The sequence below is a fragment of the Arvicola amphibius genome, chromosome 17, assembly GCF_903992535.2.
Source record: "Arvicola amphibius chromosome 17, mArvAmp1.2, whole genome shotgun sequence".
NCBI lineage: Eukaryota > Metazoa > Chordata > Mammalia > Rodentia > Cricetidae > Arvicola > Arvicola amphibius.
The window spans coordinates 39,923,008-39,937,276 of record NC_052063.2 but is presented as its reverse complement, the minus strand read 5'-3'; the positions used below and the strand labels follow the sequence as shown (position 1 = coordinate 39,937,276).

Genomic DNA, 14,269 nt, shown 5'->3' with positions numbered 1-14,269 from the left:
CTCAGAGCTCACTCACTACTTAGACTAGATTGACTGCCAGCAGCCCCCAGGATCCACCGGTCTCTGCCTTCCCAGGGCTAGGATTGCTCGTGTATGCTCCCACATAGGTTCTGGGTATTGGCCTCAGGTGCTCGTACTTACAAGGCGAGCACTTGACTGATTAAGCCAGCCATTCCCTCAGTCCAAGTTCTGTCCTTCCTTAATGAAGAAGTGTATCTGGGCTAGAGAGATGGCTCAGAGGTTAAGAGCACTGGCTGCCCTTCCAGAGGTCCTGAGTTCAATTCCCAGCAGCCAATTGGTGGCTCACAGCCATCTATAATGAGATCTGATGCCTTCTTCTGGCCTGCAGACATATGTGCAGATAGAACACTATATACATAATTAATAAATATTTTTTAAAAAGAAGTATATCTTAAGGTAGGTTCCTTATCAAAATAGTTTTAAGAAACCATAAAAAGTGAAGGCATCAATTTGTTTATAATGATTTTATAAATTCTTAGGCAAGATTAGTTCTTCCTTATAGATGGAAATATATTCCCATGGTCCCATCTGCCACAGCCCAGCCATACTGATGCCGCCATGAGTACTCTGGAAGCCAGCAGTAGTGACAAAGGCCATTTAATTCTGTATGCCACTTAACGCTCTAACATATCAGAGATGCCTTTACTTGGAGGCCACAATCCAAAGAAAGCCCGGAGAACGTGGATCCTTTTTTCCCTCTTTTTGTGGAAAATGAGAAGAAATATTTGACACACAGAAGTGTATGTTCGTGTGTGTGTGTGTGTGTGTGTGTGTGTGTGTGTGTGTGCAAGTTTGTATGCACATGTGCACTCTGTGTGTGTGCGTGTATGCACGCACCCGCACCTGCACACAAGCGCACGCATTTTCCTTAACCCAGAATGTGTTTCTTACTGGCAGCTTCGCAGGGGCCTCAGACAGTGCAGAGGCTGAACAAGAGGAAAACTTCTGGTCTCAAGCACTGGAGGACCTGGAGACCTGTGGCCAGTCGGGGATCCTGAGAGAACTTGAGGTAGCCTTGGTCCCGCTGCTTAATCTAATTTCTACATTCACTTTTGTTTTTCAGTTTTGTTTTGTTTCTGTCCTTTTCTGTTTGCATTGATCACAGCAGTTCATTTAAAAGCTTTAACCCTTTCCACAGGAGAAAGCTGACAGGCGTGTGTCATTGAGAAACATGACTCTCTTGGTAGCTACCCTTTCTGTTTATATTTTGCTTGTGAAGCTGCCTCCCCTGCCCTTGCCTTCCAGACAGCAGTTTGATTTTATACATACAATGCGGTTCTTACTGACTTGTGGCTTCCGCCATTGCTCCCCTGCTAATCCTGACTGTACCTGTTTCCCACCAAATCGCTAAGGAGCCAGCCCAGACTCCCAACAGTGGTGCATTTCATTTTCTAGCTGCTTCAGAAAGGTTTCTTTGGCATGTTTTCATCTGTACCTGGTATAGAAATTAATTTGACCGTCAAGAGGAACATAAGAGGAAACACAATTATATTTGGTTTTCTCCTTAAGTTAATAACCATGTGGCTGTTTAAAAAGACCAGTCTATGTGATAAGCAGGCAAAAGATTACTCCCTGCTTTGCTGATCATTGGAAGTCTTAATTCTGTATTAGCTCCACCCGAATCTGAGGAGGAACAGGTTGGATTGTAACAGCTGAACTCTGGGCAATTTCTTAAAGCCATGAATCTGCTGACAGTATTCAGACTTAGTCTGGGAAAGCCTGGAATGTTTCCTTTTATGTTCTTTTAAAGTTTCTAAGCCGTAAAATGTAAAGTGGTGGAAGTCTCATTTTTGTTTGATGTCATATGAGGTCCCCAAGTCACTCTAAGGAATGCGAATGGCACAACCGGGCGGAACTCTTGCAATTCTAAACTGGTTATTCATCTTTATATTATTTTGCTTCTCAACTGCATGTGTGGATACTTTATGTGATTCTAATGTTTGTGAATCTGCAAAGCGAACTCTAAAGGAGAGCGGTAGTTTGGGTTTATAGACACCCTAGATGACGTGGCATGAATTTTGGCTTCAGAGCACAGTTAAAGGACCTGGGCATGGATAGACTTATAACATTTAAAGTAATTTGGGAGACATTGATTCCAGTTTTCTAAAAGAGCGCAATTCTTGAATGCCAGCTGGTTTATTTAAGCTCTTACCACCCCATGTATGTAGAATGGGCGCGTGGCACAGGCTGAATAAGGAACACAATGATCGTTCCTGAGCCCATGCCCTCCCCTGACTTACTTTGGCTCCCATTTCTTTCCCATTTTGTTACCTGTCTCCTGTGGAACTCACTCTTCTTACAGCTTCTTTTACCTTGTGCACGTTGAAGGTCCTATAAAAGGTAACTCGATGAGCCTGGAAACTCAGTACCTGGAAACTGAGTTAGCTCATGGAAACCACGGGCCATGAAAGTGTGTTACAACGGCCGGCAGGTTCCTCCTTCACAGCTTTGCATCATGCTGTGGGCCTGGAGATTACAGGTGCAGAGAGGAAAGGGGCTGAACTTCAGGCCAAAGAGAAGTTACATTTTCAGCTAGGAAGACTGCACACCAGGTTCATATATTAGAGTCATATTTATACTAGTATCACAAAAACTTTAAACATTGTTTAAATAAATTTTTTTTCTCTTGATTGAGACAGCTCTTACATTTTTTATTGAAGCTAGAGTCCTATGAATGAAATTTACCTTCAACAGCAAAAGCAAACTATGGAGTTTATAAATATAGATTAGCTAAACTGATTGTGATTAAAATGAGAATTTATTAATTATTTTTGTTATTGTTAGCAATAATTTAGGTTTAACTTTAGCACTGAAAAATATACAGCCTTCCCTGAAGCTTAAAAACTCAAATTAAGACTTTGAGCAATTTTAAACCTCCCTCACCAGCTTTTGCTTGTATAAAGCAAAGGAATTGCCAGGCGGTGGTGTTTAACACCTCTGATTACAACTTGGGAGGCAGAGGCAGGTGGATCTCTGTGATTTCAAAACCAGCCTGGTCTACAGAGTGAGTTCCAGGACAGACAGGGCTACACAGAGAAACCCTGTCTTGAAAAATCAAAATAAAATAGAAATTATAGTGATCTAATATTTGACATAATGTTAATAAAGAACCTAATGTTTAATTAGTGCAATAAAACTCAAGTACTGAGTTTGCTATTTCTTAATGAATGCTATTTTAACTATTTTAACAGACAAAAGTCTAATCAGATGTCAGAACCTAAATTGTATTTGTACTTTAACTTTTATAATCATTTTAGATGCCGTTAATTCCCTTGGAGTTTAGTGTAAGTGGGCTCATGGTTTGAAAACTTGAACAAGGAGCTGTTCTTACCTCTCCCCTTGGCCACGGGACCCTAGTAAAAACCATTGGCAATGTCTCCTTCGGCAGCTTAGACTCATCAAAGCCAGATTGTCAGCCCTCAGACTCAGTCATTGATTTATTTCCCACATGCTTCCTGTGGATCTCACAAAAAAAAAATGAGAAGGAAAAATAGATATAAATAAAGCAGATGAAGGTTCTAAGTAGGAAAGCACAATGAAAGACAGTCACCACTGCAGAAAAAAAAAATCATCGGGTTCTGTCAGTTGCCATGGACTAAACACAGAAGTGATGTATGGAAGCACCATGCCTCCCATGAGAGCAACATAGCTGGTGTCACTAAACCTCAAAAAGCTATTAATCAGAAATATGTAATACTATAGATGCCTACATTTGCTTAAATATTAGAGACTTTTTACCTACAGAGGGGCAGTTTACGTGACCGGGAAAGGCAGAGAGCCAGATTAGGCAAGGAGCAAGATTGCAACCAACAGCTGGGGTTCCCATTACCAGACTCACGACAAGATCCGGAACCCATATGTCCAGCTTCTTCCTCCCACTGTGAAGCCTATAAACCCTCCCTGTGCTGGTACTGAATATCAAGTCATACTGTAGGGGGCGCTCGGTAGTCGGCAAGGATTTCCCTGCAGCTAGAATGCCCATTCTCCAAAGCATCTATGGCACGTGTGGTCTAGCCAGCACGTGTTTGTCGGGTTTGTTTCTTTTCCGTGCGGTTGTTTGGATCTATGTATATTTGCGCCAGTACTTGACGGTGGTGCTTCCTTAGTGGCACACATATAAACTGAACATCGACGGAGAGATACAAACTCTTACTCTCGATGACAAATAAAGATGGCGCTCCCTCTGCAGTGTTCCGTCTAGGACACAGCTACAGGTTCACCCTTGGTTCAGTCCCAGCTTAGGGGATCTTGGGCAAGTAAACTGCTTTGTGCTTCAGTCTCCTATAAACGGGGATGAGTCAAGTGCCTCCCAGACAGACTTCCTAGGTTTAAATTAATGAATCAATCCAAAAGAGTTCAACAGATCAGGCTTCGTTGCTCCCGGCTTTTTCATTAATGTAAACAAGCCACACATTATTTATTCACAAGGGCATGGACATAATTTCTGTTTCTATAATTTCAGGCACATTTACCAGTACATACATTTGTATACAAGCCTCGTATAAAGTGTAGAGAGATGGCCACAGTCCTGGTTTTAGAGTCCTGGCACCGTCTGGCATGAGAAATGTCCATTCCCTTCATGATACTGCTTGCAAACCCTTTTTTGTTCCAGTTCTGAGATTCAGGGATGCAATCTTGTCATTGCTTATGTATTATTCAGGGAATATATCTGAAGCGGAGCAAACTTCGCTTTCATTGGTAAAATCCAATCCAAGTCTCAGAGTTGAGCAACGATTGAATTGAGCAAATGGTTGAGTCCTATATAAAAGGGTAATTTTTTAAAGCCTCTCTGAGAATATTACACAACGATCATGTCTAAGAAACACTATCTGTACCATGAGATGTGGAAGCCAAATGCTGATGGACATTAAAAGATGCATTTGTAAGTTTCTGAGGCAGGTCACTGGGCCAGAGGAACGATGGTCTTCACAGTATCAGGCTGGAAGTGCTAGGAGACCCTTTGTCTCTGCATATCCCTCGGTCATCCCGTTCCAGCCTACGGTTTGCTTTTGTTGAAGCCAGAGGCAGCATTACAGACAGCAGCAGCCTGGTCTTCACTGTGAAGCTCTACGGCCACTTCTCTAAGACACACTGAAGATGGCTTCATGAATCCCAGCTCTTACAGTCAACTTGGTGCGAAGTTGGTGCTTAAAATGAAAGTGCAGTGTGCAGTAAGCTATAGTTGGAGCTTTTCAATTTGCCTCAGCATTGCTAGGGGTGGTATTTGATTAAATAAACTCAAGGGCTTAAGTACTTCCATTGGACTCAAGATGTGCATTCTAAATGTAATTGCAAAGCATGTTCCAGATTTTCATAGTTCAGCTAGTGCGTCCATTCTCCAGCCTTTGGTTATGCCCTGAAGACACCATATTTTGACTGGGCAGAGGGAGAATTGTGCTTAACGTTGAGCAAGCAAACCCTTTCCTTTTCTGTGGTTTAATTGTCTCTGAAAATTGTCAATGCCACAGGCAACAATCATGTCGGGGAGCACCATGAGTTTGAATCATGAGGCTCCAACGGCCCGCACTCAGCTGGGGCGGCAGGCCAGCTTCCAGGAACGGAGCAGTTCACGGCCACACTACAGCCAAACGACCCGCAGCAACACTCTGCCTTCAGATGTGGGCAGGAAGTCAGTAACCCTGAGGAAAATGAAACAAGAAATTAAGGAGATCATGTCCCCAACTCCCGTGGAACTTCACAAGGTCAGTAGACTCTCTCCTCCTTCTTCTTTCCTGATATCGCCAGCCATTCTGCATGGCACTGTAGCTTTGATGCAAGCTCAGCCATGACTTCTTCTGCGGGCTCAGACAAAGAGAGACCACAGAGTTGAAAGGCAAAGCCCCGGAGACTGACTTCTTCAAACATGTCCCCTGGGAGGATTAACCTGGAAAATGGGGAAGATTGATTTTTCAGGTGATGTGCTTATCAAAAATTGATCAAAATCTTACAAGATGTTAGATTCTAACGTTACGTAGAGCTTTGATGAACTAGTCTGTGCTCACTGAAAGGTGAATGGGTTTTTTACATATGTTGTGTTCATCTCTTCACTGAAAAGAGGCCTAAAGTTCTCTGTAAGCTGATGTGGGAGTCCCCTCTGTATGCTGAGAATGTGTTTTGTTACCATTGGTTAATGAAGAAGCTGCTTTGGCCAATGGCTAAGGCATATTTCTAGCTAGCTCTTACATCTCAAATTAATACATTTCTATTGATCTATGTGTCGCCACGAGGCTACGGCTTACCTGTAATGTTCTGGTATCTTTCTCCTTCAGCAGCTACAAGGTGTCTCCTTGACTCCGCCTACTCTGTCTATCTCTGTTTTGATTTTCCACCTGACCTTACTCTGCTAAGCCACTGGCTAAACAGCTTTATTCTTCAACCAATAAAAGCAGCATATATACAGAAGGACATCCCACATCAGTAATCAGGCTTACTCCTCAATTACATGCCTACATTAGATGGGAAATTTTCAACAAAACATTAGAAATCTGGGTCAGGACAGCGTGAACCCTGGTTAGGTTCCATGGTGAATTACAATATTGTCCACCTCATGGAGAAAATTATCACATTTAGCCACACTCCAGAGCTGCCTGCAGAGTTCAAGTCATGCAATTATGCAAGCAATTCCCTGGCCTGCATGAGCAGTGGTGGTAGGGAGGTGTCTCTGGCTCACTCGGCTAGCCGAGGTGCCTTATGCTTTTTCAGTAGATGAGGATGTACAAAAAGTAACAACTGCAACCCCACGTTTCATGAGAACCAAGGTGCTCCCTATCATTAATAATCTCCTCACGTAATTCATTTTACTGAAAAGACCATACACGTATCAGGTCAAAAGGAATTAACGGGACCCTACTCCCTTTTCCATTGAAGATTTCAGTTTCCCTAACTACCCGACAAAGCAGAGCTACCTGTTTTGTAGCTGACAGTTTACGATGGAGGAAGACGATGTAATGAGAGCTCTGATTCTGGTTCCTTACCACACATTGTCCATACACTTGACATACAGACTGTGCAGAATGTATATACATTCCATCAAAGGACGTACTGCCTATCCGTGGGAAGCACAGAATCTAGTGGGAAACCATCTTGGAAACAATGGGATGATAGTGGGATCAGCACAATGACAGTAGCAAGCCTGGGTAGCCTCGGAGCGCAGAAGGTGAAGGAAACGGGAAAAGCCTCCTAGCCGTATTGATGGTGCAGAGGGGGATGGAGGTGAAGAGACATTCCAAGCCCAGAAAGAAGCATCTTCAAAGGGCTATCAAACAGCATAGTGTATTGGGGGCATGAAAATATTCTCACATGACCAGGGTTCTTTGCATTAGGAAAATTTCAGAAAAGCAAAGCTTCTTCTGGCATTTTATTATTAGGATCCAGACTGAGCCCACTGTGCAGTTTAGCTTGTGTGTCTGGTTGTCCTAAATACGTCTGCTTGGTAATTCACATATCCTAACTCGCAGATGGACATATACCATCATGCTGTAGGAAACCGCAAAGGCTACACGCTCAGTGCTAACTCTGCTATGCCAAGAAGAAACCCAACCCTCCTCATTCGCTTGGTTGTGTGTGAACACTGCCTTTTCCTCTTCTCTCAGCTTCCACCCACGCCGAGAAAACCATGTTTACCTCCTCTTCTTTAGCCTCAAAGAAATAACAACATGCAAGTACCTATTGAACTCTGCCCATCTGCTGCCTGTTTCTAACCCTCACAATAGACACATACTAGTCACAATAGACACATACTATCACAATAGACACATACTATTTTGAGTTGACACATTAGTCTCATTTATACAATAAGTTGCAGCCATGAAATTGACTTTTTTTTCCAGAGTGAAGCTATCTCTTCAAAGACAGCTGCTTATGGCCCAGGAACATAAATGTCTTGTCTCCCCATCATCCCTGTGCTGAAAGCATTCAGCAAAAATCATGACAGTAAAGTGGATGTGGATGTTGTTATAACTGAGAGTTTTTAGTGGGGCTCTAATGAAACACAAATCTTATTTTAAAAAGAAAACTGTATCACACACTTATTAATGTAACAGAAGGCAGTGCATCCGTTGGCACATTTGTGTACCAGTGTGTGAAATGGGGAGGTCATGAAATGATGGGCACAAATGGGTCAGTGTGACCTCATAAATGTAACGTTGCTTTTTCCCCTTTGTGTCAATCATCTCTCCTCAATAGTTGTTATAAGTCCATTTCTCCGGTTGATTTTCTTTCTTCTAAACTTGTCTTCAATAAAACGGGGCTCTCTAAAGCTAAGTGATGCTCTAAGATTAGAGCCTCCCAGAGTATCTCGTTAAGATGAGGCCTCCCAGAGTATCTAGTTAAGATTAGAGCCTCCCAGAGTATCTCGTTAAGATGAGGCCTCCCAGAGTATCTAGTTAAGATTAGAGCCTCCCAGAGTATCTAGTTAAGATTAGAGCCTCCCAGAGTATCTCGTTAAGATGAGGCCTCCCAGAGTATCTAGTTAAGATGCGGCCTCCCAGAGTATCTAGTTAAGATGAGACCTCCCAGAGTATCTAGGAGAGATGCGGTCTATGGGCTGATGTTGTGGAGTTCTTGGGGCAGCTTATGAGAACATCTCAGGTACCTTCAGGTGAATGTGGTTACCCCCAATAGGCCATCCAATGTGTTTGCTGCTCAGCACACTCCAGTAACTGAGAAGGAAATGGATCTTAACAAACAGACTGGCCTCAGCGTCAAGACCCTTGGCTGTGCCCCTGTCTTATATGCGTGTGTCTTTGAGGACCTGGCGTCATGGAAAAGCATGCTAACGTGGTGATGGTTTTAGTCAATCTTCATCGCTGTGATGGAATGTCTAATGGAAACTGGTTGTGGAAGGAGAGGTTTAGTTTTGTTCATGTTTCAGAGGATGCAGTCAATGGTTTCAGAAGATGAAGCCCATCCCCGTAGGTGTGGCGTGTCTGAAATGTTCTCTTTTCATCATGGACCAGAAAGCATAGATCAGTTCAGGAAGCAGTCAGTAATAAAATCTTCCTACAGACCAGCAATCTACTTCTCCCAACCAGGCTTCCTATGGTTTCCACAGCCTCCCAAAATATTGCCAGCATCTGGGATCAATCATTCAAATAGTGATGTCATGGGGAACATTGTGGATTCAAACCATAACACTGATAGAATGAAGTTATCTTCCTTCGGATCCTGCCTGCTTGTCATAAGCCTTTGTTAGAACGTAGTGGCAGCATGGAGAAGAAGCCACAGAATTAGGCAACTCCCCTCCCTCCTTAGGTTGAAGATAACCAAGCTAGCTAGAGTCTGCACAAATGCTCATTTTCAATCCCTGAAAAGTTATCGTAGAGGGATTTCCCAGAGGCTACAGAGGTTGGTGTGAACAGGGTAGGTGACATAAACGGCTCTGAACAAGCGTGGTGTTCTTTTTCTGCTTCAGTCTTTCTGTTGGTTGTCGGCGCGGCTTAAGTTTGGGCCCATTTGTGTCCAGACTGGATCAAGATAGGATGAATGGATAAACATGCATTGTAAGAAAAGACATGGAAAGTAAAACCTCAAGGGGTGGGGCCATTCACATTTCCTTCATACAGCAGTGTTCACCTGTCTGCTAGTTTCTTGACTGTGGTGTTTGGACTGTTGTGGAATATTAGTTATAGGTGTGTTACACTCTTATATGCTGTTGAATATTTGTTTAATGATACAAAGATGTGTCGCATCCTTTATATTGCGTTTAACTCTGTGAAACTGTGTTACTTTACCTGCCTAAAACACCTGATTGGTCTAATAAAGAACTGAATGGCCAATAGCAAGGCAAGAAAAAGGATAGGCAGGGCTGGCAGGCAGAGGAATAAATGGGAAGAGAAATCTTGGAAGAGGGGATCAAGGAGTGACAAAAGGAGGAGAGGAGGATGCAAGGGACCAGCCACCCAGCTACACGGCCTCAGGCCACCCAGCCACCCAGCTACACAGCCTCAGGCCACCCAGCCACCCAGCTACACAGCCTCCCAGCCACCCAGCTACATGGCCTCAGGCCACCCAGCTACACAGCTACACAGCCACCCAGCTACACAGCCACCAAGCCACCCAGCTATACAGCCTCCCAGCCACCCAGCTACACAGCCTTTGGCCAACCAGCCACCCAGCTACACAGCCTCCCAGCCACCCAGCTACACGGCCTCCCAGCCACCCAGCTACACAGCCTCCCAGCCACCCAGCTACACGGCCTCCCAGCCACCCAGCTACACAGCCTCTGGCCAACCAGTCACCCAGCTACACAGACACCCAGACACCAGGACACCCAGCCCCAAGCCACCCAGCTACACAGCCACACAGCTACACAGCCACCCAGCTACACAGCCTCCGGCCAACCAGCCACCCAGCCACCCAGCTATACAGCCTCCCAGCCACCCAGCTACACAGCCTTTGGCCAACCAGCCACCCAGCTACACAGCCTCTGGCCAACCAGCCACGCAGCTACACAGCCACCCAGACACCAGGACACCCAGCCCCCAGCCACCCAGCCATCCAGCCACCCAGCCACCCAGTCTCTTGGCCACCTAGTCTCTTGGCCACCCAGCCACCCAGCCATCCAGCCATTAAGCCATCCAGCCACCCAGCCACCCAGCCATCCAGCCATTAAGCCATCCAGCCACCCAGCCACCCAGTCTCTCGGCCACCCAGCCACCCAGCTACACAGCAAGCCACAGAGTAAGAAGCAAAGAAAGGTATATAGAATGGAGAAAGACAAAAGCCTAGAGGGAAAAGGTAGATGGATAATTTAAGAAAAGCAAGCCAGGCCGGGCGGTGGTGGCGCACGCCTTTAATCCCAGCACTCGGGAGGCAGAGGCAGGTGGATCTCTGTGAGTTCGAGGCCAGCCTGGTCTACAAGAGCTAGTTCCAGGACAGGCTCCAAAGCCACAGAGAAACCCTGTCTCGAAAAATAAAAAAAAAAAAGAAAGAAAAGCAAGCCATGCTAATGTCAGACATTTATAAGAAAGAGTAAGTTTCTGTGTGATTTATTTGGGAGCTGGGTGGCAGGCCCCAAAAAGAGCCAAAGATGTAAAAAGATTAAAACTGTGAACTACAGTTTACAACTGGATGGGTTACCAACTGGATGGAGCTGAGAGACACCCGAGATCTTTGTAAACACAACTTTGGGTATTTCAGGGCATTTCTATAAACAAATAGATAATGAGGACTTGATGGATGGGCATAATCTATTCATAGATTCAAAATCTGAATAAGTTTTTGAGAGGTGGTAGGACCATGGAAGAGGAAGCCTAGTTAGAGAAAACAGATGAGGCTTTGAAGGACACATATGGTCCTCACGTTTCTTTCTCTTTCAAGACTTGTTCTTAGCCGGCGGTGGTGGCACACGCCTTTAATCCCAGCACTCGGGAGGCAGAGGCAGGCTGAGTTCAAGGCCAGCCTGGTCTACAAGAGCTAGTTCCAGGACAGGCTCTAGAAACTACAGGGAAACCCTGTCTCGAAAAAAACCAAAAAAAAAAAAAAAAAAAAAAAAAAAAGACATGTTATTGGACAACCCAGGATAGCCTCAAATTGATGTAGCCTGAAGTATCTGGTCCTCCTGTTCTACCCAAGCACTGCTGGGATTACAGGTGTGTGTCATGTGATTCCTGGTTTTATGTGGTGCTAAGGGTGGGACTGGTGGCTTCATGCATGCTAGGGAAGCACATGGCCAAAGCTGAGCTCCATCCCTGGCCTTTGGTCCCCTGTGTATATCTGGTCTCAGACAATCATGATGTCCTGCCTCACGGCAGATCCAGAATCAGTGCAGTCCCAAAGACTGACACAGGAAGCTGAAGTGCATCCTCCCTTACGGTGGCCACAGTGGCATGAAACCCAGGCAGAAATGTCTCAATGTCCTCTCAATCCTTTGTTTCCTCCTCATTTTCTACCCATGCCTTTGCTACATTCTCCCCCCACCCCATCCTTCAGTCACTGAATTGATTCGGAGAGTTACTAATCCCAGACAACAGTCTGAGCAGTGAAGGAGAGTTGAGCTGCAGAGGAGGGGTGACTGTCACTGTGGGGTGCTTGTTCAGACACACTCTGTGTTCTCAGGGGCCGAGGGCCAGGCGTACTTACATTTTAGCCACACTTCAGTGAATTCTCTTGAGGACTAACGATTGGGAATCACCCACAAAAGTTTGGCTAGCTCTAGATAGGTGATTACTCTGTTTTAGTAAAATCCCAGACCGCAGGCAGCGAACAGAGGAGAGGGAGGCTCTGTTTCAGGCCTGGAGTGTCTGTGTTTTAATCTTTCTGATGAGTTCTGTTTCCGTGCTGCAGCTTATCACACGCTTTCTCTCTGCAAATAAGCTCACTGATAACCCTCCTCCTTTCTCTTTGGAATCTTTAACATTCTTTGGTGGCCACTTGATCTATTTTTTGAGACGAATCACAGCCTCTGCACACCTTCAGGCAAAAGCTGCTCTTTCACAACATGACACAGTCCCCACCTTCAGCCCAGCTGAACTTTACAAATAATCCATGTTGACACTCATTTCCTCCCTACCATGCAAGAGTTTTTGCAGAAGTATACCGCTGAATGATATGCAGCTATTCACATTTACCTTTTTATAGCAGGACTCTAAAATACTTGTCCTGGGTCTTTTATTCAAGACTGCTGATGGTGCAGCACCAGGCCATTGGAGTCGCTCCTAGGAAGCGCTGGCTTTCCCTCAGCCAGGTTCACCATGCATTTGCAGGCTGAGTTTTCTTGGAGCGGAACTGGTGTGGTGGCACTGTCTTATTCCATGGACAGAGTGCTGTGGTCAAGAGCAGCTTCTTCCGTAACCTTCTCCCCAAGACAGGAACAGGCTCCAGGCTTGGCACTAGGAGAAAAATAAAAGAGAAATAAATATCTCATTCTTGCACATGAAATGCATAGCTCATTCTTGCACATGAAATGCATAGCTCATTCTTGCATGTGAAAAATATAACTCTTTCCTGCACATGAAATATGTACCTCTTTCTTGCACATGGCTCTTTCTTCGCGAAGTATTTGAAGGCCTCACAAAAGATTACAGGAGACTTTGTGCCAGGCACAGAGGTCGCCAGTACTGGTGCAGGACTGCCTGCTGCAGAAATCAGTGGGAGCCAAAAGCAACTCAGTGTCGGTATGAACTTCTTATCTGTAGCCCTGCCTTGCTGGGCTCCTCTTTCTGCAGAAATGGAGAGAGTGTGGGTTTGAGTTTCCACGCTTCACAAGCAGGGAGCAGCACCACCTGTGAGCAGGGCCACCTGGTTCAGGGGACAGAGACCTTACAGAGCACTTGTTCCCAGGTTCGGTCAGCTGCCCGAACTTGAGTTAAGTGCCGTAAGATTCGGAGCTACCAAGGATGGACAGTAAACCCAGAGAATGGAGGCACTGGTTCCTTGACTGTCAGTGTATCAGCCTGGCACACAGACACTCCCCTGTCGTGACAAGGGCAGACAATAGTGGGAACACTGTGGAAAAAACATTGACTAGGACAACCAGGACCGGAGTTTGGGTCACATCTTTCAGTTACATAGCGTGCCTGGCAAACTGCTTCCCCACAGTTGTGGGTATGTCCTTTTAAACCTTAAAACAAAATACTTGTTTATTGTGACCGTAATAATGACAGCAGCTGGCAAAGCGTGTTTAAAAAGCAAACAGGAGGTGTCTGTATCAGTTCCTGAAGCAAGAGTTCTCAGGCAGCATCATTTTGCTTGGGGACTGTCTTTGGCACACTGTCTTTCACAAAGAGTGATGCCCAAGGTATCCGCACTCTGCCAGGCAGAGCTCACATGGTGTCTTATGTTTTGTGAGCTGCCCGCGTCCACAGTCCAAGAAGGCAAGTAAATGGAGCTGACGTCCCCACGTCTCAGATGACCTTGAGCAGTCCTGCGAGACGGGCTTGCTAGACAGCGTGCCTTGCTGCTATTTTTGATTCCTTGTGACTTCTGTCACAGAGCCATCTCTCTGATGTCCCTGCATGTCTCTGTTACGACTGATTTATAGGTCGTAGAACTTTATGTCACCTATGGCATGCTCATTTAAAATAGTCAGTTGCCTGAAGGTCTTTCTGCTGTGCTGGTGTCCACATTCTGGAGGACGAGCCTTCTGTCTCTGCTCCTCCATATTGCATTAGCATGGCTCTCGTCCAGGAGTGTTACAGTCCTTGAAGGCGTAACGGTGTAGCCACAGCTTGGATTTTTCTCCCTTGAAGATGGGATTTAGTAATCTTTCCTTGTCTGCGGCCCTTTGCAATGTCAGTCTGCAAGAATC

At 45.3% G+C, this 14,269-nt stretch overlaps 1 protein-coding gene across 1 annotated transcript in view; it reads left to right on the top strand.

Moving 5' to 3' along the window:
- Positions 1–14,269, top strand: part of Grip1 (glutamate receptor interacting protein 1) — a 274,899-nt gene that overhangs the window by 244,986 nt on the left and 15,644 nt on the right. Inside the window, 3 exon segments of the mRNA XM_042054253.1 lie at positions 919–1,030; positions 1,160–1,204; positions 5,490–5,723. Of these exon segments, the coding sequence (XP_041910187.1) occupies positions 919–1,030; positions 1,160–1,204; positions 5,490–5,723 (391 nt within the window).